At 40.8% G+C, this 23,055-nt stretch overlaps 1 protein-coding gene across 4 annotated transcripts in view; it reads left to right on the forward strand.

The window, feature by feature from the left end:
• The window catches only part of IFTAP (intraflagellar transport associated protein), a 59,752-nt gene extending 48,969 nt beyond the window's left edge, over nt 1–10,783 (forward strand). For all 4 annotated transcript variants that reach the window (XM_024752528.1, XM_024752529.1, XM_024752530.1 and 1 more), the window contains exons 6-7: nt 2,283–2,422; nt 10,546–10,783. In XM_024752528.1, the coding sequence (XP_024608296.1) occupies nt 2,283–2,422; nt 10,546–10,704 (299 nt within the window). In that variant the 3' untranslated portion in view covers nt 10,705–10,783. The remainder of the gene's footprint in view (nt 1–2,282; nt 2,423–10,545) is intronic.
• The last annotated feature ends 12,272 nt before the right edge of the window (nt 10,784–23,055 follow it).

The following is a 23,055-nucleotide window of genomic DNA, read 5'->3' on the forward strand; positions in this document are numbered from 1 at the left end:
CACATGACAGGAATGGGAAATGCAGTGGATACTGAGTCATATTGTTTTGAAAGAATTGTACCCATGGCAGTGGAATTCTTACGAAATAAACCATTTTTGTTGAAAACCCTACCTTCTTCGCAAACACATGAGGGACGTGAAGAGTTTCAGCAAAGGAATTGCAGAGTTGTCCCTCTTGGTGCACAGTACTGTCCATCAGATTTTTAAATAGCTCTGAAAGCAGGATTGATTTTGACTTCACATTCGAAGGGATGTCTGCACTGGCAGCCAATGGGTATGGTAGATATTGGTTTTCACATTAAGAGGCTTGAACCTTTCTCTTCTTGCCTCTCTTGTTGGCAGGCCCCTAACCAGTGAGGGAGGTTAGCTTTGGACTCATAAAGGAATACCTTAGAAAGCCAGTTTTTCCACCAACCTTATTGAATTTAAAAATATTACTTCTCTGGGACTTCCCTGGTGGCGCAGTGGTTAAGAATCCGCCTGCCAGTTCAGGGGACACGGGTTCGATCCCTGGTCTGGGAAGATCTCACATGCTGCGGGGCAACGAAGCCCGTGCACCACAACTCCTGAGCCCACGTGCTGCAATTACTGAAGCCCACGTGCCTAGAGCCCGTGCTCCACAACAGAAGCCACTGCAATGAGAAGCCCAGGCACCACATGAAGAGTAGCCCCTGCTCCCCCACAATTAGAGAAAGCCCGCACGCAGCAGCGAAGACCCAACGCAGCCTAAATAAATAAATAAATTTTTAAAAAAATTTTAAAAGAAATATATATTAAAAAATATTACTTCTGGTTATAAAATTGTAAAATGCCCTGAACACTTACTAATCACGCTAATGTGCTATTGTAGTGACATTTCTTGGCCCTGAGTTTGGAGGTACAATCTGATAGATTTTAAATAATGTATGTGGTGAAAGTGCTTACTTAAAAGTAAGTTCATGATGTGACAGCGTGAGCTAGGAGCACGGGCTCCGCAGACAGACTGCAGCTGTGGCGCCGTGAGTGAGGTGGCTGGGGTGACTCTCGGTGTTAGAGCTCATTGCCTCTAAAAGGGGAAATAACAGAGTTGTTGAGAGGATTGGCGGAGTTAATGCATGTAAAATGCCGGCTATTATTGTTTTTATTTCTCCTAATTAATCAGGTCATATTCCATGATTTCAATAATTAATCATAGTAGAACTTCCTTCTTCACCATCCCCCTGCCCACGTGCTCAGTTTCTAGGCTGTTTGCCATGTTCCCTGTTGCTGAAGTCTTAAGAATTTTGTAATCGTGTCTTTTGTGAAGGTGATAGCTGTAGCGGTGAGAGACGTATTTCAAGTAAGTTTCAGTTTTTGAATATCAGTACCTGCTCAGTTATCTCCCCATACATGCTGCCCTTGGCAACAACCAAGGCATGCCTGTTGTTAATTAATCACTTCCACTGAGAACTTAATTAGTGTCTTAATTAGGATCATCACTGAGTAGCAGGCAGCAGCATCTTGCGCCAGCTGCAAGTTATTGGTTGCAGCCTTTCTGGTCCTGCGAAAACTTAGACGGAGGAGGGATCCTGTTGTGCTTCTGTTTGTTTTTCTCTTCAGAGAAAGCTGCGGAAGGTCATCAGTTGTCTGTGATGCATCGATGTTCTGTCACACGTGCAAAAATAAGGAAACACATCCACTTCTAATGGATCGATCAGAAAACCAAGATTGGCTTTTGAATTCTTGTGATTGTGCTAAACAAGCGGGAAACACACTGTTGTTGTTTGCATGCGTTGAGAAGTAGGCCATGCGTTCTGAGTATGACAGAGTATTTCATTTTTCTGCTGGAAGTTAAAGTTCCTTCCTTCTGGCATCATTGTTTTTTAATATGTTTTTTTGAAATATTGCCATATTGTTACAGGATGAAATCAGCACTCCATTTTCTTTCTCTTCACCCCCTCAGGAAAATATGGCAAAATGAGGCAAAAGTAGCATCTTCTTGACTTATTTTCCTGTAGAAGTAGAAATTGGGTTGAGGGTGAGAGGCGTGATCAAGTTATTCCCAAAACAACATTTCTCCCAGACCTTTTGGTTGGATTGTAACATTGCAACTATAAAATAAAAACTAACGCACTGACGACTTCTATTTTATACAAAGGAGAATCCCTTGAGTCAAGTTCCCAAGTGAGGACAGGCATTGTGAAATGGACCTACTTCACTTGAGCATATTTGCTCATTTTTTTTGACTATCATAGACTTTTAGATGACTTAGGTCAATTGTGGACTTGGTGAAGGGATCAAGTGAAATATTTTGTATTCGACAGATTTGCTGCTGCTTCCAGGAGAGGTGGAGCAGGACAGGAGCATGAGTGTTCCTTCTTACATTCCTTCCGTGGCCCAGCCTCTTACCTCTGGAGTGAAGCCAAGGCCCACTGGAAAAGGAGCAGGGGAACAAAGGGAAGAGGTACTCCACAGAGAATTCAATCCTCTTGAAATTGCCTTGATTTTGTAACTAGTCCTTTCAGAGAAATGCCACTATACCCGTGTGCTTCTGTATTTTTCTGAGATTTGGGAAGATTTACAGTTCAGGTTGCTTAATTGGGTCCCTCTCACTGCCATCTCTCTCTAATGTGTATAATCCCTTTTATACACACAGAGAGAGCAATTATGTTTTTACGTGGAAACTATGTGTCATGATGTTCGCCATGCTACAGGGACAGTGCTACTTGGGGACTCCGCAAGAGAAAGGATGGAAAGTTTTCTTATCTCTTTTAGTCTGCACTGGCCACTTTTCTTTTTATTATTGTTTCCAAGGTCCTAAAAACATTTTGCATTCGTTAAGGTAAGGCCAGGCTGCTATAGTAGGCAATCCCAACAATAAATCAGTGGCTGAAAGGAGACAGAAGTTTATTTCTCTCATGTAACAGTCTGTAGAGAGCCTTTAAAATGAGCAGGTGCTTCTGTTCCCTGGGGTTACCAGGGCCCAGGTTCCTTCTCTCTGGATCTCCACTGCACCTCAGGACATTGTCCTCATGTGCATATTCCAAGTCAGGTCGCCGTCCTACCTGCAGGGGCAAGGGATGAGAGCATGGGGGCAGCAAGTTCCCCCAAGGCTTAGGACTCAGGGCTCTTCATCTCTGCTCACATTCCATTGGCAGCCACTTAGTCTCATGTTCCTATCTGGTCACTGGGGAGGCTGGGAAATGTCATCTAGACATGCGCTTCACCAGCACAGGAGAATGGAGTCTCCCACATGTAAATGCTCCCAAATGCACAACTTGAAAGCCATCTTTCACCATCATTTGCAACTCATCAACAATTACTTAACAAGCGTGTGCCAACCAAGGCTGCTGGTGGTGCTGGGTAGTGACTTTATCACCTTTATTACTCTAGCATGAAAGGGGATCGGCACAAGAAGCTGTTAAGGGCTCTTTATTACTGCTTCCTAATAAAAACACTAGGGTGTTTCGTGATTACTTAGTTGTTTGGGTAATAGTCTTGTCACTTGATGTTATGGAAGCAGTCATTCAATCAGAAGTAATCCACACATTTCAATTTTAAATTGCCCTTTTCTCGTAGAACTTTTGTTCACTGACATCACAGAAGTCTATCTAGGATGCTTGCAGACTTATATTAAACCCCAAATTGTTTACCAGATAAACTTGCGGAGATAGCCACTTTTCAACGCGCTTTTTGAATTATAGATTACTTTCCCTGAGTATTAAGAAACTATAATTACAAGGTGATTTCTAGCAGGAATCTGTTTCTTCTAAAGACTTGTTCATGTTCTTGACTTCCGTTGTGACCATACAAATTATTGGACCAGTCAGTGGTCAATGGCACCTAGTGCCATTATAGAAATTGTTACAAAATGGTTTTAGTTGATGGGTTAAAAAAAAAAAAAAAAAGAATGATTTCTGGAATCAATCATATAGCCAGTAAAATGCTAGTTAAAACCCTGTGTATGGTTGTATCTTTAAAAGGAGTATAAATTTCTTCCCAGAGAATGTGAACATTTTTCAATGTTCGAATCAAAATGATATGAACAATTTTTGTGTTGGCAAAAATGAGACATAGATGAATAATTTGCTGCTTTTTAAAGATCCAGGGTAATACTTTGGGTGGGAATTTAATTTCCAACCACTATTTGTTAGAGAAATGTTTTAGACTGTCTAGAGTCACAATACCACACCAACTCTGCCTTGGTTTAATAGTATTAATCTTATTTTAAAATACCCAATGTAGGTAAAAGAACATAATCACTTCCAGCACATGCAACGGGCTATTTTGGGTGAGAGATGGTAGTTGCTTTCTGTGATGTCAATCTCAAAAGATGAAACTTATCCTGGATGTCCTGACTTCCTCTTAATTGCCTAATGAGAATCCGTAACTTCCTGATATGGACTGGACCCATTTAGTTTTTTTCCTAATTTTATCGCTGCTTTTATACATGTGCATTTCCTCCTTACAGTCAAACGTTTTTCAAGAGCCTTCCACTTTCCCTTTGTGAATAACTTCTTGCCGTAGTTACTCTATTTTGATGAATTTTGGAAGTTTTGAACAACTTTACTGAACAAAAAGAATTCACATTAAGAAGATGAATTCTTTGTTCAGTAAAAACAACTTTACTGAACAAAAAGAATTCACATTAAGAAGATGAATTCTTTGTTCAGTAAAAACAACTTTACTGAACAAAAAGAATTCACATTAAGAAGATGAAAAATTGAGTTCTTGTCCTACTTCCCAAAATATAGAAGAGGTCATTGAAGAAACTTTGGTAGTATTTTAATGGGAGATTGCCTGTTTTTCCAATTCAAAATGGGACTCTAGGGCTTCCCTGGTGGCACAGTGGTTGAGAGTCCGCCTGCCGATGCAGGGGACACGGGTTCGTGCCCCCGTCCGGGAGGATCCCACATGCCGCGGAGCAGCTGGGCCCGTGAGCCCGTGAGCGCTGAGCCTGGGCGTCCGGAGCCTGTGCTCTGCAACGGGAGAGGCCACAGCAGTGAGAGGCCCGCATACCGCCAAAAAAAAAAAAAAGGGGACTCTAAAATTTTTCACCTGTATAGACAGTTTATTGATCATATTACTGTGTAAGATAACCTACAGCTAAATGCTGCTGTTATTGATTTGAGCGTTAGTTCTATTTACTTTAATTTGCCTACATGGTACTATGAATGAAAATGATTCCTTCTGTAATAGTGTCCCTCTTAGAATAAATCACGTGAGCAATTTTAAGAAAACTAGCAATTTTCTAATAGTGTACAATTTCTATTCCCTGAGAGGCTACAAAAAGATTTCAATTAGATTTGAAATTAGATGCCTGAAATCCACATTTCTCTCAGCTCCTTAGGCAAAAATAACAAGTTAATAACTTAATTCACAGGTGTTTTCTGTTTCGTAGCAGGGGATTTGGTGTTCCATTGCACGAATTCTGCTCTTTGAAATAAGTCAGAAGTTCAGTTTGCAATCTAAAAAACTTGGAGCCTTATATCTTAGAACCTCAAAATGACCCTAACTTGAAAGAAGAGAATTCCCAAAGTATGCCACAGTAGCCAATACCTGAAATGCATAAATAGAACTGCAGCTGTACAGTATTTGAAAAGCTGTCATTTTGAAGATCACAGTGATGTGTTCTGAACTGCACTGTACATCAGGGTTCACTCTGAATTACATATATGCCCCTTGTCTTAGAAGACCCTACATTCACTCGTGTGTGTCTCTATAAGGTTATTTAATTAAAATGCAAAAAAGTCAGAACTAGTGCCGAATTCAGTGCTTTGCGTATAGGAGACATGCAATAAGTATTGAATGAACAAATAATCAGGAAACTTTCCCCGCTACAGGGAGTGATTTTCTGGTATAATAAGATGGTTAGGGTCCTTGTTTCTTTCCTTCTCTATTGGTTCATTGCCCTCAACATGTAAACATGTTTAAGTCTCTCCCATCCTTAACGAAATGAAAGAAAACTAAAGAAAAAACAACCTTCCCTTTACCTCGGACCCCCCTTGGCTATTGTCTGGTCTTTTTTCTCCCTTTTCATACAGACTTCAGAAACCAACAGACTCGACTCCTCTTGTTGACTCTGCTTCCTTTCCCCTCACTCCTCATTCAGTTCATTGCAAAATGCCCTTGGTCTAATCACCTGCCTGGACATATTCAGAATAAAGGTACTTTATCATTGCCAATCATCCCAATGGACAATTTTCAGCCTTTATTTTAATGGGACTGTCTACTGTGTTTTTTACCATTGATTTTCCCTGACACTCATGGTCCACTGGTTCTCTCTTCCCAGCTCTTCTCAGATTCTTTGTGTATTTCTCTGAGTGTTCTTTCCCTGCCTCCTTTGGGGGTTTTCCCTCCATGCTTCCCTTAGGAGTTGGTATTCCTCAGGGTTCCATGCTAAACCTACAGCTCTTCCCACTTGCATACTTAGATGTGTTTTCATCTATAGGTTACTACCTTTTGTGCTTATGTCTCCAAATCTGTATCTCCAGCTTCAGACCTTTTGCTGAGCTTCAGGTTTGTGGGTTCAATTGCCTGTTGACAATTCTATCTGGATTCCTTGAGGTACATTCAAATCAACATGTTAAAAACTGAGCTTCCCTTCCATATCCAAATCAGTCATCAAGTGCTGTTAATTTCACTTTCTAATATTTTAAAATATCTGCTCTCAATGCCCTGTTCTCATGATCTTGTCTGGACTGCTTCAGCAGGCTCCTGACTAGTCTCCTGACTCCCAATCTACCCTCTGTTCAGTCTTCAGAGTGACCTTTCTTGATGTACCCTCCAAGAGGGCAGGGTCTCCTCCTGTTCTCTGCACGCCTGTGTCTCATTGTAGGTGCTCAGTTAACATTTGAATGAAGGAAGGAATTTATTCGAAATGCACAGATACCAAGTATCTACCTGCTTTCAAAAAATCCTTCAGCAACTTTTCATCATCTCTGGGAAAAGTAGCATATAAGACCTGCCATGATCTGGCACCGTCTTCGTCTCTTGCCACTCTCTACCTGACATTTTCTGCTCTGACAACACTGAACTACTCGCAGATACACATATGTGAAATTCTGTGTGTTTCTGACTTGGCCTGTTCATGAGACCTGCTTTTGTCTGCAAAGCTCGTCTTCCCTCAACCTTGTTAAATACTATTACCTTAGACAGCACCTCTTCCAGAAAGCCTCCTCTGAATCCTTCCCAGTGCCTTCCAACCTGGGCTGGGTTAGGTGTTCCTTCTCTGTTCCTGTCACCTTCTAACTATACCATGTGTACTTACTACATTTTACTACAATGATCTGTTGACGTGTCTATCTCATTTCTCTGTGATTTCATACAAGTCTGCATCTTTGTATCCTCAGCACCTACACAGTGCCTAGATTTTAATAAACATTTGTGGAAAGAATGGAATATATCTGAATGATTGCAGGAGACTATTCCTCTGACAGTTTGATCCAGAGATGTACTGGCCACCTTGCAGTATAGAGAGACAGTGATACCCCCAAAATGTTTTAAAAGGTCTTGAGTATCATATTTTGGCATTGCAGATATGAAATTATTATTATTCTTGGTTTCTTGCTTTTATATTTCAGCATTTAACTGATTGCCTAAGGAGTTAATCTAACAATGATAGCTGCTGTTAATAACTCAGTTTCTAATTGAAGACATTTATAAGTATATTTTTATATTTTTAAGTGTATTGTAAATGAATAATTATTGTGTTGGCCTCATATGTTTATTCGCTAGCTAGGAACTTATTTCTTGTTGCTGTTTCGGTTAATAACAAATGACTGATGAAGGAAACCATGCTCCACAATAGAGAAAAATTTCAGTGTATGAAAAAGAACTTAAAGGAAAATAAAAAACTTTTCACTTAAGGATAAATTTCTATATCTCTAGTTCCATACTGTTGGATATTATGGCCGAAAGGTGTATGGGGACCGTGGGGAAGGGAGAGGAGTAAGAAGGTGGTGGGTTGGACCCTATCTGGGAGAAAGGACTAACTTGGTCACAGGAGTCAGCCCTCGTCAGAGAGTCTGGAAGTTCAACATACAAGCCTTAGTCTGTCTGCGTTGCTGATAAAAGGTGGGTCCTGAGTGGGGTGATGAGTGGGGAGGTGAGTAGGATTTTCTGGAGAGTGGCCATACTCAGTTGAGGCTAAGTTAAGCTTCAGCACTTTACCCTCTGTGCTCCTTTAGCCCTTTTTGCATCCCTCTGTTGGGGAGCATGGAGCATGATAATGAAATCACTCATTTACTTCCATCTTCTCCCTGAAGTTATGAAACCTCATGGGCACAGATTTTGCTTCTTTTCATCCTTGTGTTCCCGGTATCTTATTCACATTAAGCACTCAGTGAGTGTTTACGGAGTGAACACGTAGAGGGCAGGGAGGTGGGCATGTGAGGGTTGCTCGGGCTGGGTGAGGGAGCGGGGAGGGTGGTATGATGGTCTCGCTGGGATTTTAGCTCAGCAAAGGGATTTGTCTAATTTGAACCTGCTTTCCAGCCTCAGAGGGAGCTGTGTGAAGGCAAAGTGACAGCATCTAGTGAGCGTGGCTAGTAAGGTCTAGGCAGGTTTTAGAGACCTCAGGATAGGGTTCAAAGTCCTAGTGCAATGGGCAGCCTGAAACTTGGTGGACATGTGGATGGCAGGTCTTCAACCAGGTGTCCATGGACAGTAAGAATCCCTTCAGACAGAAGCCCTGGCAGAGAGGGGGCTCTTTCTCGTCTTCTGCCAGGACCAGCCCTGCAAACCTCAGCGCTTACTGTTGGATAGAGTTAGAGACGGCGAGGATGCTTCTATTCAGGGAATGAGCATACTGTGTCCTTGTGTCCGTGTTTCTTCCTTTGAGCTGGTCTTAGCCATATTACCCCCACTGTCACTTTGTGGTGACGATAAATTTAATTTTCAGAAAGTGACCTAAATGGACAGATTAGCCACTCGGCAGACTGAGTTGCTTCCAGGGTGCAGCTGCTCTTTTAAAGATAGTCATGGTATTATGTGGATCCTCGAGTGCATTTTTTTTTCTCTTTTTTTTTTTTTTTGAGTGCATTTTTTTATGATAGGCTGTGAGAATTTTTTAGCTTATTTAGAAAATATCTTTTCTCCCAAAGAGCTATGACTTGGCTTAGTGAAAACTTCAAGGTCGATCTGTACTGGTGTTTTTTGTTGCGAAGGTGAAGCTTTATCTACAGGTCGCCCGGGATTCAAATCTTGCTTCTCTTCCTTACTAACTGTGTAGCCTTGGCAAGTTACTTAACCTTTCAGAGCTTTGTAAGATGGGTTGTTTGAAGATTACTGCTAATGCCTGCACGGTTCCTAGTACTGGGGCTGGCGCGTGGTGGGGACTCACTCAGTGGCAGCTCCCATCATTACCTTTGTCAGGAAAGCACACAGACACTTTCTAACAAAGAGGAAGTGAGCAAGTATCTGAAATTTGTTCTCGTGCTGGTTTTACCGAGAAAGGATGATAGATGGCTGGGTGTTTGCTATTAGCGCTGCACACCCAACTACAAGATGCAACTTGCTAAACAGATAGGAGGTATCTACTTTTCATGTTTTGGGGTGTTTTGTTTTTGTCTTTGTTTTTTGCACCTTTGGTAACAGTACAGTTGCTGAGCTAGATGCTCCATTTTCAAGAACATTGCAAAAGCCACTAAATGAGATCATTTTCCATGCAAGAATATTGAAAGCTGATTATAGCTTCAGGGCATTTTTTTCATTCTTGCATAAGCCATCCTTTTCAATTATTTCAGCATCACCATACATAATAGAGAGCGACACAGAGGTGCTGGGTGATTTCACTGTATCACACACCATTTCCTTTTGGAGAGGCCTTTTAAGGGGTGATACAGTGAGATTTAAGGCATTAAATCTCTTTTGTTTATTGGAAAATATGCTTTTTTTAATCTACCTTCCTTTAGGAAGTCTTTAAAATTGACAGATTATGAATAAGTAGATACAAAATTATTACATCTCTTTGCAGCTACTCTGAGTTGCAGATAAATTCTGTAATATTTAAAAAATTCTTGGTAGGAAGAAAGGATCCTGGATTTTTTAATTTAGGGTGCTACTATGTGTTTTAATTCCTGCTGCTATTGGCCCAAGTATTATCTGAAGAAGTAAGTATATTAAGCAGAGAGTATTTTTATCTTTGAAAATGATGTTTTATTGCTACAGGTCTTTTTTAGTAAGTGGTAAAAGTGTCCTTAAGGTTGACCAAAATCTTAAGGTATATTTTCTCACATTTGAATATAACTCTTAGTTTTTCCATATGCCTGTAGCCCTAACACTACAAATGGTAAAAATGTAATGAATGTGTGCAAGAGAGACTTTCTGATTCTTCTTGCCGTGGGCAGAATTAGTTAATGATATTCATTCAGATGCAGGATGGTACAAATGGGGCATATTAAGAGGCTTAAATTAGGTCAAATTGAATAATTGAATTTATTCCTTTACTTAAAAACAGCTTAATCAGCTCAGAGTGCTGAACTCTAAAAAAAGTTTAATTAAATATTAATAGAGAGTTTATGTTTTCAACTTTATCTTCATTTACAATGATTATATGTTATTTTCCTCCTTTGTTACCTTTTATAGATAGTCGGAGGTGAAGTTCGGCCCTTCTCACTTGATGGAGAATTTGATTATGACGCTGTGATGCTAACCCCCAAGTTCACTCCTGCAGAGATAGATACCATCAAAGAGCTATGCAAGCAAAAGAGAAAGAGCACAGACTTAGAGAAACCCCGGGACTGATCCACCAAGACATCTTCGTGTTTATTTTTATTTTGTTCTTATTCGAGCAACATTAGAATAAAATATATACCTACTATAATCCCTTTTGTGGAAATTTGTGTGTGCGTTGATTTATCAGAGTTATTTGTCAGTAGGGAGATGAAACTTTATAGGGTTTTATGAGACTCTACCCTTACAGAGTTCTCTTCTGTCACATGGCTGCATCCATGGCTGGTAGGGGGAGATGGAGGTGGCAAATGGGGACAGGAAGCGGTGCCTACAGAAGGGTCCATCTGATGAGAGTGCGGAAACTAGGTAATGTTGGGTATCGTAACAAAGACTGGAAATTTCATCCCGCCTCCTTGGGGAGGAAGAGCAATTGAACATGCAAAACACAAAGAACTGACTATGTGATAGGTCACTGGTCTCAGCTATCCAGAGATAGTGGTATGAATGTGAGTGCTGAGAGGTTGGGCTTCTAGGATTGATTGGGAAAAGACTTTACTGAAAAAGAAAGCGTCTGAGAATTGATTATATGTCATATATTAAATTCTTGCACTTTGTTATTGCTGTTCAGCCATGTGTGAGGAAAGTTACAAAGTACAAGGAATGATCTCTATTTCCAGAAGTTTACAGTATCATTTGAGAAGGGAAGGCACGGATAGAGAAGACAACTAGAGAATGTAGAAACTATTAGGAAGTGCTAATTGTGTAAAATACCCACGAATGCTTTAAAGGGAGGAGAAAAAGTGGTGAAGGCACAGACGAAGGGGGAATAGTATGTATGAAGTAACTTTTATCATTGAAGGAATCAGTAACATCAAATGTACTTAGTCTTTTTTTTCTTTGACTGTATATATTTTATTTCTATTTTTTCTTTTCCATTATGGTTTATTATAGGATATTGAATATAGTTCCCTGTGCTATATAGTAGGACCTTGCTTATCCATTCTATATATCAGGGGTCCCCAACCCCCGGGCCATGGACCAGTATCCATCTGTGGCCTGTTAGGATCCGGGCCATGCAGCAGGAAGTGAGCAGTGGGCAGGTGAGCAAACAAAGCTTCATCTGTATTTACAGCCGCTCCCCATCGCTCGCATTACCGCCTGAGCCCTGCCTCCTGTCAGATCAGCGGCGGCATTAGACTCTCATAGGAGCGCGAACCCTGCTGTGAACTGCACACGCGAGGGATCTAGGTTGTGTGCTCCTTATGAGAATCTAATGCCTGATGATCTGGGGAGGAGCTGAGGCAGTGATGCCAGCACTGGGGAGCGGCTGCAAATACAGTTTATCAGTAGCAGAGAGGTCTGACTGCACAGAGACCATAATAAATCAATTGCTTGCAGACTCATATCAAAACCCTATCAGTGAGTGGCAAGTGAAAACAAGCTCAGGGCTCCCACCGGTTCTGCATCATGGTGAGTTGTATAATTATTTCATTATATATTACAGTGTAATAATAGCAGAAATAAAGGGCACAATAAATGTAATGCGCTTGAATCATCCCCAAACCATCCCCTCCCATCCTACTCTGTGGAAAAATTGTCTTCCGCGAAACTGGTCCCTGGTGCCAACAGTGTTGGGGACTGCTGCTGTATCTAATAGCTTGCATCTGCTAATCCCCAACTCCCCATCCATTCCTCCCCTGCCCCCCCCCAACACCCTGGCAACCACAAGTCTGTTGTCTGTGTCTGTGAGTCTGTTTCTGTTTCCTAGATAAGTTCATTTGTGTCATATATTAGATTCCACATACAAGTGATATCATATGGTTATTTGTCTTTTTCTGACTTGGTTCACTTAGTATGAGAATCTCTAGGTCCATCCATGTTGCTGCAAATGACATTACTTCGTCTTTTTTATGGCTGAATAGTATTCCATTATATATATATATATATATACACACACACCATATCTTCTTTATTCATCTGTTGATAGACATTTAGGCTGTTTCCGTATCTTGGCTGTTGTCAATGGTGCTGCTGTGAACATTGCGATGCATGTATCCTTTTGAATTATAATTTTGTCTAGATATATGCCCAGGAGTGGGATTTCAGGATCATATGGCAACTCTATTTTTCGTTTTTTTGAGGAACCACCATACTGTTTTCCATACCAGCTGCACCAATTTCAAATGTACTTAGTCTTAATTAGTTTTCATACAGACCTGTGCTTGTGTGTGTGTAGATATTCATAGAAACTGCCATTTATATTCCTTACAAAAAACGCTCTTGATTTAATATTGCTGTAGTCAGGTGATTTCCACATCTATTTTTCTTTGTCTAGTCAAAAGACTTTCACAAAACACCATTTATGTGCCAAGCCTGTGCTAGGCAATGGGGAGGATACAAGTAAATTAGACATGGTCTGACATAGTGGGGAAGACAAATGTATAAACAAATAATTATGGTAGAGCTGCCTATGCTAGGCAATGGGGAGGATACAAGTAAATTAGACATGGTCTGACATAGTGGGGAAGACAAATGTATAAACAAATAATTATGGTACAGCTGCCCTGTCCAACATCATAGCCACTAGCCACTAGTGTGACTGAGGAACTGATTTTTAAATGTTATTTTCATTTAAAATATAAAGTTGATATTTGATGCACTTATTATAAAACTCTCAAGCCCATTTGGAACAACTTGGGTATGTGAATCTGCTTTTTCAGTTGTAAATTTTATGACATCTAAATACAGATCATTTATTTTTGATGATAACTTAGTGTCTAAAATATGCTATAAATGTAAAATGTGCATTGGATTTCAAAGAATTAATATGAAAATTATAGACTATTTTTGTATTGATTATGTGTTGAAATTATAATATTTTGGGTCTATCTGGTTAAATAAAATATATTATTAAAAATTACCAATTTCTTTTTACCTTTCTAATGAGGCTACTAGAACATTTAAAATTACACATGTGGCTTGTGTATTTTTATTTGACAGCTCTGCAGTAGAGTGTAATCAGTTTTGTAAGCGTAATGTGTACTAAGAGGTACTGGGCAAAGCAAGTTGGAGTTATTGAATTATGCCTTGGAGAGCTGGAGAATCTTCAAAGAGGAGGTGACATTTGAGGCTGGCCTGGAAGAATCAGTAGGACTTTTTGATTGGAGGCTATTAGAATAGTTTTTGTGGGAGATAAGAGCCAGAATTAAGGCAGTGTAAGTGGATGTGGAAAGTATGGATTTGGTTAGAGATTTGGATGTAGAACTAGCAAGGATTTTTGATTGATGCAATGAGGGGACAAGGGAGCAACTGTGAGGTTAAAACACGATTTTAGCATGCAATCTATACACACATGCTGACTTGAGGAGACAACTGCATTGTGACATAATTGTTCATAAGACCAGAGGATCTCTTTTGACTCAATATATATACACATAGCATTCTGGTATTTTAGATGAAGAAAGACTTCATCATTTTTAAGACATCCCAATTCTATGTACTTAAATAGTTTTATAATAGAAGAAACAAAACTAAGTATTCAAAAAGAATTACACTTTGGCGGAGTATTCCATTAACTAGGCAGGGTAGATGGCAGGCGAACGTTACTGTAGAGCATTCTATCTGTAGAGTTGGTGTATTATTGGCTTCATTCCTTTTGGAAATTTTTTTAAAATAAATTTATTTATTTTTGGATGCATTGGGTCTTCGTTGCGGTGTGCAGGCTTCTCATTGCAGTGGCTTCTCTTGTGGAGCACGGGCTTTAGGTGCGCGGGCTTCAGTAGTTGTGGCATGTGTGCTCAGTAGCTGTGGCTCGTGGGCTCTAGAGCGTAGGCTCTGTAGTTGTGCACAGGCTTAGTTGCTCCGTGGCATGTTCCCGGACCAGGGCTTGAACCCGGGTCCCCTGCATTGGCAGGCAGATTCTTCACCACTGCGCCACCAGGGAAGTCCCCCCCTTTGGAAATTTTTGATTCCTACATTATTTGGGGCAATTGTGCATTACAGCAAAAGTGACACTGGAAAATGGGTCCCTTAAGGCCTTTGAATGAAATAGTTTTGTCTCAACCGTACCATTACTCTTCCCCTAACTAGCAAATATTCCTCTATGACTTTCAGCTTTATGGGTCCCTTGAATCGATGTGAGTGGTTTATTTTACGTTGGTTGGCAAACGCTAACCAAGTGCCTTTAGAAGAAACCTGAGCTTGTATTCATAGATAATGCTTACCCGGATTAGGTAGTGGCATTGAGGATAAGAAAGAGTAGAAGATAAGGAGAAGCTCCTGCATGTATACACCAAAATGGGAGGGAAGAAAAAAAGAGTATCTTGAAATAATGTAGCAGTTACAACATGAACAAACTTGAATGGAGAAAATTTCACTCCAAGCCTGCAGTACCGGCCCTAGCTTGTTCAGCGTGGTGGTAACACCAAGCAATCTTATTCCTTCAGCATCCGTCTTATGGGGAGTTTTGCACAAGAAGGAGAAGAAATACTTAGACCTGATATTGAACTTCCTTGATTCCTTCATCAAGAAATTTCTTTTCCCTTGAATGAGATAAAGCTGTGTCCTCATTTAAAAGAATAAATTTTCCTTATGTGCTAGGTAGTTGTGTGGATGAATTAAAATATGCAAAAGACACAAAAAATTTTCATTTCATTGGCTTGTTTCTTGGAGGTCGAAGGTACCTGAGTACAATAGCATGGGAAATGACATGAAAGAGACAATCTTAGAATTTCCTAGAAAAGTATTTCTCCATATGTGGAAGAGAAATCGATACTTTTCACCCTGGCCTACCCAGCCCTTACATCCTATGGCCCCTACTTACCTCTCCAATCTCATCTTGTACCTTCTTCCTCATTTTTTATTATGTTCTAACCAGTTCGTATTCTTTTTTGTTTTTCAAGCACTCCACCTTGTTTCCACCTTAGGACCTTTGCTCTCACTCTTCTTTCTGATTGGTCTTCCCAAGTCTTGGTGTAGCTGGGTCCTTCTCATTATTCAGGTCTCAGGTGAAATGTGTCTCCCCAGTCTCTCTCTTGATCACCCTATCTAATCCCGTTCTTACAACCTTCACTCCTTCCCGGTTTATCCCATTATCTTACCTTGTCTGTGTCTTATCTGACTCTCCCATTAGATCATAAACTGCAAGAGGGCATGGACCTCCTCTGTCTTTTTATTGCTATGTCCCCAACACCTGAAAAGGACCTGCAATAAAGTAGGTGTTCAATAAATATTTACTGAAAGAATCACACCTAAAGTACGAGCTTATTAGTTTGAAGAACCCAGAGGTCCATTTCATTGATTCAGTTTAGTTAGACATGTACTGAACACTTTTGGTATATGTTCTTACTTCTTAGACTCATGACAATACGGTGGCCCATGCAAATTTGGGAAGCCTCACCTGATTGGCTTGAACTGTTCCATCCAATCTGTTCCGTCTTTTCCTTGCCTTAACTCCACGGAAAATTGAGAGACTCTTGGTTCACATGGAAACTTGACCCACTTCTCAATTGTTCCTTTGAAACCTTGTTAATGTGGGGCCTTTAGGGACTTTCCACCCCCTCACTTGTTCCCGTAAACCAACCTCTTGCGCCACTCCTTCTCCCTATCGAAACCAATTCTTCTCCCTATCGAAACCAATTCTTGGAGTTTTTCAGTTGACGGGGACTTTCCAGCCAGCGGGTAATTTTCCAGTTGCCCGTAACAGGTATACGCCCTAACCGCCACAATGAACAAACAACTGTAACGGCCAGAAGGTGGGGCAAAAGTTCCTAAGCCAATGAATTCAAAAGTCACCACATTTACCCAATCATTGTGAGAATATACCCGCCCTATGAGTAAATAAACCTATAAAAAGTATGTGATTCCGCTTTTAGGGGTTCCCCATCGGCCTCCTGCGTGAGGTTCAGGGAACCCCGGTGCATCGGCTCCTAATAAACCTCTTGCGTGTTGCAGCGGCTCTCGACTCTTGGCGGTTCTTGGGCGAGTTGGAATCCCTCGTAGACCGTTTGGGTCTAACATTATGACTTCTTAACATTAAAAACCCTATTGAGGAGCCATTCCTGTGATACAATACTGATATTGCCAACATTCTACATTAAAAAGTGTGGACTGACGACTAAAGGGAAAAACAAAACCGAACTTCAAGAGTGAGGTAGGAAGGAGAAAAATTCCATTTTGGTAGCTGCCTGTAAAGCAGAAGCCTTTATCCATTCATTCAAAAGTGTTAGTGTTCATAAGAGTCATCACATTTTAGAGGTGGTCTTAAAGCCTAATTCCCTCATTCTCATTATACTTTATTTATTTTGAGTGTCATGTAAGCCACAAGAGGTTTTTAATCAGAGGAGAGACATAATCTGACTTGCATTCGGGGGGAGATGGTGGAAAGGGGGTAGGGCTGTATTGTATTGGGGGAAGACTCCACTGGAGGGACGTGTGTGCCAGGTTATATTGTTCTCTCTCTGGAAGTTTCTATGATTTGGTTATCCCCAGTATTCTGAAAATTTACGATGATCTGTGTTGACACAGGTCTATTTTCATTTTTTGTCCTGGGCACTCAGTAGCCTTTTAGTCGGGAAAGCTATATCCTTAGTTCTGGGAAATTGTCTTGAATTATTTTTTGATGACTTGCTTTCCTTCCGTTTCCTCTTTTCTTTCTTTCTAGAATGTTCGCTTTTTGGATATTGAACTTCTTAGATGCTACTACAATGTTTTCGTACTCTCTTCTGTTTTCTTTCCTTTTGCTCTGTTTTCTGAGATTTTCCTCCACTTTATCTTCCACGTTTTTATTGCAAGGTGTGTATTCTTTTCTTTTTTGAATTTTGTATTATTTTTAAATCTGCTAAGTAGTAAAGCCAATTCCATGAAAAGCAAACACACACCAAGAAACTACATCCAGAGTAATCGGGACAGCATGCCAGAGCTGCATCAGGGCTAGACGATTAGAACTGAGCGTGAAGGTAGCATCTCATCCTTGATAAGGACGAGCATGGTGCCCCTTGATGGGAAGCACTTGTGTTCATGATGCTGAATGAATGAGCCATAAGAGATGGAGATTCCAAGAGGGACTTGGGTATTCCCAGCATGTTGTAGAAAGCGTCGGGTGTGAACAAGTGGAGACTAGGTAAGCTCTAGGATCCCTAACACTGAGAGAGGGAAGTGATGCATTAGGTGCTGGGTCTTTGGCTGGGTTGCCTTTGGAATGTACGAGGCATTCATGTGTTAGGCACTCCATCCTCTAAAGCAGCTCCTTTTTCTCTTCCTGATGTTCCTGTTTTTGTTTATGGCACCACATTGGTTGCCAGAGGCTATTATTTTGGCCTCTGCGCTATCTTTTTGTTCCAATCTCTCTCCTCTGTACCCCCCTGGCCATTATTCAAGACTTCATTTTTACTTATCTCCTCCAGGAAGCCTTCCTACTTCCCAATTAGTCTCTAAATGCCTCTATTCTTTCCATCCTGGCTTGTTTTACGCATTGTTTTCATATTCATCTTAATGTTACTATCTTGTTTCAAAACTACTACTAGCTGCTCATTGCCTACTGATTATTAAAAACTTCTCAATTTAGCATCCAAGGCCCTACCTATTCCCTTGTACCCCCACGATACAGACAAAACTGACTACACGTGGTTCCCAAATGTTGCCTCCCACCTTCATGCTTTTCTTCTTACTGTTCTTTCTTTCTGGATGGTCACCCTTCATTTCTGCCCAGTGAATTTCTCCTCATCCTTTAAGATGCACCAGGTATAATTTCATCTTCCCCAGAACCTGGATATCACTTTGTAACGCTGTTGCTACTTGTCACATTCTGCCTTGTGTACCTGTTCCCCCCTCACTGGGAACCACCCCCCTCACCGACTCCAAAGGCAAACACCAAATCTCATTCATTCTTGCATCTTTAGGAAGTGCTGTCTCTTACGTATTACGCTTCTTATCTGGCTTCATTTACTTACAAAATCCAGGAAGAGTGCCACAAAAATGGATCCCATTAAGATTTATTCATTCAGCTAATGTTTATCTACTGTCTGGTTCTTTTGTTACGTTTTGTTTTTAGAAACAAATAGTTAATGTCATGATTTGTTAATCCATTGAATTTATGATAAAGAAAAGAAATGCAAAATGTCTGCACAAGCTGTACCAGAATGTTGATTTATTGAGAGAACAATCAGAAAAAGTAATTCCATCCAGTACAAAAATGGGAGGGAAGAAAGGCCCAACAATATGATTCTAATGTAAGTGAATTTTGCATGAAGGAACGTATGAAGACATTTTAGTATCAAAATAATGGCAAGTCAGTAATAAAGGTTATGGTACATGATAAATAATTATAATACTTTGCATCTCTATAAAAATGTGCAGTGTTTCTAAAGAGATTTTTTTGTTGGTTCCACTTCAGATGGTAGTAGATTATCTCCATTGTGTGCATTTAGAATATTGACATCCCTGTTAAGATTAAAAAAGTAAATCCAATAACTCTCCAGATTGTGTTAATATTGGTTATATTCTCAGAAGAAATTAGCATGAATTTTAGTTTAGGTTAAAAAGTATTTTCAAGGGATGGCTTATGTGCAAGTGGTGGTAATGGTGCACGAAGTAATTAGGGTGTTTAACAACCATGCAGAAAAAACTGCTAATTCTTTTTATTTTTACCCACAAAGATGGGAAAACCTGGAAAGTATTTGAATCACAGACATATTGGGGCATTTTGGGGGGAAAAAGCCATGATATCAGATGTCTTTGCAAAAATGATTTCCTAAGCCCTTTGGGTTTAAGAAGGTCATTGTCTTGAACTTATAGAGGACTTAGCTTGAAAAATAAAGGTCAACTGATTCCCGAGGAGGCTTTAGTTTCCAGAGAGCAGTTTATGCTTTTCTTTAAATGCTTTGGTTATAGTATTATCCTGTTATTGATGTATTGACTCTAATGACTTCTGATGACGTGATGTTTTTATATCTATCTATCTATATATATGATATATATTTCATGTGTATATATATTTATATTATTTTGCAGTGAATCCAACTTATTTTCAAATGTGAATGAAATCCACAGTTTGGTTAGTCTGTGTTACCTTTTTGTTTTGCTAAAATTGAGTTTGCTAACTTTTCTCTGGGGAAAAAACCTGCAGCATTTGTTTCTTCAGCTCTATTGCTGTTTTTGTTCTGCCCTGTGAGCTTTGCTTATAGCACCGGTTTCTGCTTTCCCCCGATCCCACCGAGTATAAGTGTAACAGAGAGAGGTACATGTTGGTGGATGTTTCGTGTTTGAACAGCTGAACACCTGGCTACTGGTATGCAGGTGCCCAGAACTCTGGAGGAGGGGCCTTCATTTAAGACAAACAAGAAGAATATGTGCAAGTTGCAGATGAGGGCTTGGGTATTGGAATTGAGATGTTTCTGTGTTCAAGACAATAAGGAAATGTGAGTCCCTTGCAAGTCAGGGACTGAGTAAAGTGCTGGTCAGAGCATTTCTGGAAAATTTCTTCACTTACATAATGGCTTCTGTATTTGTTGGCCTAAATGAGTCTACTATATCCTGTTTAGTTATGGTACTCAATTTTCAAGGATCACAAAGGGTTTTATACAGATGGTGCCCAAAGTGATCACTTCTCATTATGGTGAAATGAAGCTTTAATATGCTATATATCGAACAAATAACCTGTCCAGTGCCATCACCATAGTTTAGAATGAGAAATGAATTACATTTTGCTAAAAGTGTGCTCCCATGTTCATTTTCCCCAAATTTGACAGTCATTACATTTTAAGTAATAATTAATCAAAATAGAAAGTATTAAGAAAACACTAAGCGTCAACTGAGTGTTTACCACATGTTCACCATCATATTAGATGAGATGTGGGAGAAGAAAAATGAATGGCTAAATACTTAGTAACATCACAGAGAGGCCAGTTTTGACACAGGAAAGAGAAGTCAGTGCAGTACCCTAGCTAGACTCATTGCTTCAAATAAGTTATTGACATTCCATAGCTAAGGGGAGAAGTAAATAGACCTTACTTTCTAGAAGTTGAGCCCCGTGTTCTTTTGGGGAGAGATGGCTCATCCGGATGATGTGGCATCAGTGGCACATACCAGTATCTGTATGTAGTTCCCTGCCCATCCCCCTCCCCCGTCAGACACTACACCACAGATGGCACATGTTCATCTTGCAGTGGTGAAGGGTTGACATCAAAAGCAAAGAAACCCTTGAAACCCATCCCTCGCGGCCCCCAAGAGCAGCTTCTCCCCACCACAGCGATGAAAGCCGGAGATAAGAGGGGCATTCCCACCACTGTGCTCTCTCGTGGGCCCCTGACAGTTAACGCAGGTGGGCGTAAGGGGCTGCCTGTCTTTTGAAGGTCGTCTGTTGAACTAGAAGGCCACCTCCCAGGGGTCAGTGCCCTGCTTTGGCCCAGGAGCTGCTCTGAGAGTAACCAGGTGGTGAATACCTGCCCGTATTTTCAGAAGACCAGAGGTGGCTGTCAAGAATCCCTCTATCATTCAAATGCAAGGCGGTGAGCCTTTGCGATGAGTGGCCGTCGCAGGGGCCACCTTGATTCTTGTTTTTTCAGAAGTCCAATCCGATTGCTGAGCAGCTGGCTCATCTACCTCCTCCCATCTGCTAGACGGGAGGGAGGCTGGCTCTGTTCAACTCAGGGTGAGCACAGCTAAAGTGCAGAAGAAGAGAAGCAAGCGTGAAATGAGTCTGCCATTCACCAAGCAAATGTCATTTGGCTTAAATTGGACTCTGCTCTTTTATCTTGACCCACAACCCAGCACAACTCATTGTAATACATTATCACATACAAGATAGTTGGCTCATTAATAATACCCCAGGAAGGAGACAGGAGTAAACAATGAAAACTCCCACACATCAGCACCATAATGTACTACAATATTTTTCCTTCTTTTCCTCAAAATCCTCCATGTAATTAAATCCCAAGTAAGTCAGCGAACAAATCCCTCAGCTTCTTTTATCGTACTTTTGTTTTTTGGAGTGAATTTGTGATTCTTCATACTAGGGAGCAGCTAAGCACAAGCTCCTGGATGGCTCTGAAAGTTTTCCTACAGACAATAAATATTTATCGAGTGCTTCTGTTAAGCAGGGCACTGGCACTCTGGAGTTGCCGCAGCAAAGACAGAATGCGTATTGCTGGTAACTGCTGTGATGAATGCCAACCTGGATGAAGTGAAAGAGAGCATTTGGGTGAAAAGGGAAAACCTCGTTAAGGAGGTTACAGGTAAGCTGAGACCATAGTGACAGGATGGGGCCAGGCTTGCAATGACCAGGACGAAGTGTGTTCCTTTTTGAGCCAATAGCTAGGACAAGACCCTAAAGTGGGAAAAGCTTGATGACCAGAGAAACATAAGGAAAGCCTGCGTGGCTGGAGCGTAATGAGAGAAAGCAAATGTTGTTGGAGATGACTGAGGCAGGTAGGGTGGTCCTGAGATTGTATGATACTGGAGGTTACAGTAGGGAGTTGGATTTTAGTCTCTGTGCTGCAGGAAGCCATGGAGGTTTTATTTGAAGTCTTTGATGTGCTTTATATTTTAAGAGATCAGCTCTGCTTGCTGGTGTTGAGATGGGGTCAGGAGAAGAAGCAAGATGACCCGCTATGTGGCTGGTTTTGCAGTCATCTAAGTGGGGGGGTGACGGCGGCTTGGGTGTTAATAGCAAAGGTGGAGAGAAGTGGATGGATTCAGGACCTATAGTGGAGATGGAGTTGATGGGACTCAGTGAGGGATTACATACGGGGAGGCTGAGTGGATGAGAAGACTTGAGGCTGAATCCTAAATTTATGCCTCACAGTTTTCTCTTCCAGCCTCTGAGGGTGAAAGCTAGGATAAAGGAAAACATGTTGATGGGGGGTTGAGATGTGTCTGGAACTTCCAAACATAACACTATGATATAGTAGGAGGTTTCATTCTTTATGAAACATCCTCTTTCTGACTTGTGATACTTCTCAAGCCAAGCGCTATTTTCCCTCTTTTCCAGTTGAAACCTGTGGATTATTTAATTACACTATCACTTTGCAATAGCCCAGCCTCATTCTCATTCATCTCAGCCTCTGAAAGAGGTTTTAAGCCAGTCATCTAAATATCAGTGGTGCCACAGCACCTAGCATAGACCTAGAAATTGCCTAATAAATGTCTGGAATTGAATTGAAAAGGGATTTAGGGCAACGCCTCTCTGTGTGGTCTGTAGTCCCACGTGGTTCTGTGAACTGTTTGTTACAAGTCCATGGCAAGAAAAGTCTGGAAAGAAGAGCAAACATTTAGAAGCTTTTATAGCAAATTGAAATTGCTGTGACATCCAAGCCTCATTTCATTTTTCCAGTAATTTACTTCTATTCTGTTTTATAAAATAGCCATCTAAGATGTACTGGAAATTGTCAGACAAAAAGACGAAACTGGGTTTTCACACCCAAACAG

This window comes from Neophocaena asiaeorientalis, unplaced genomic scaffold (genome assembly GCF_003031525.2).
Source record: "Neophocaena asiaeorientalis asiaeorientalis breed wild unplaced genomic scaffold, Neophocaena_asiaeorientalis_V1.1 scaffold196, whole genome shotgun sequence".
Classification (NCBI taxonomy): domain Eukaryota; kingdom Metazoa; phylum Chordata; class Mammalia; order Artiodactyla; family Phocoenidae; genus Neophocaena; species Neophocaena asiaeorientalis.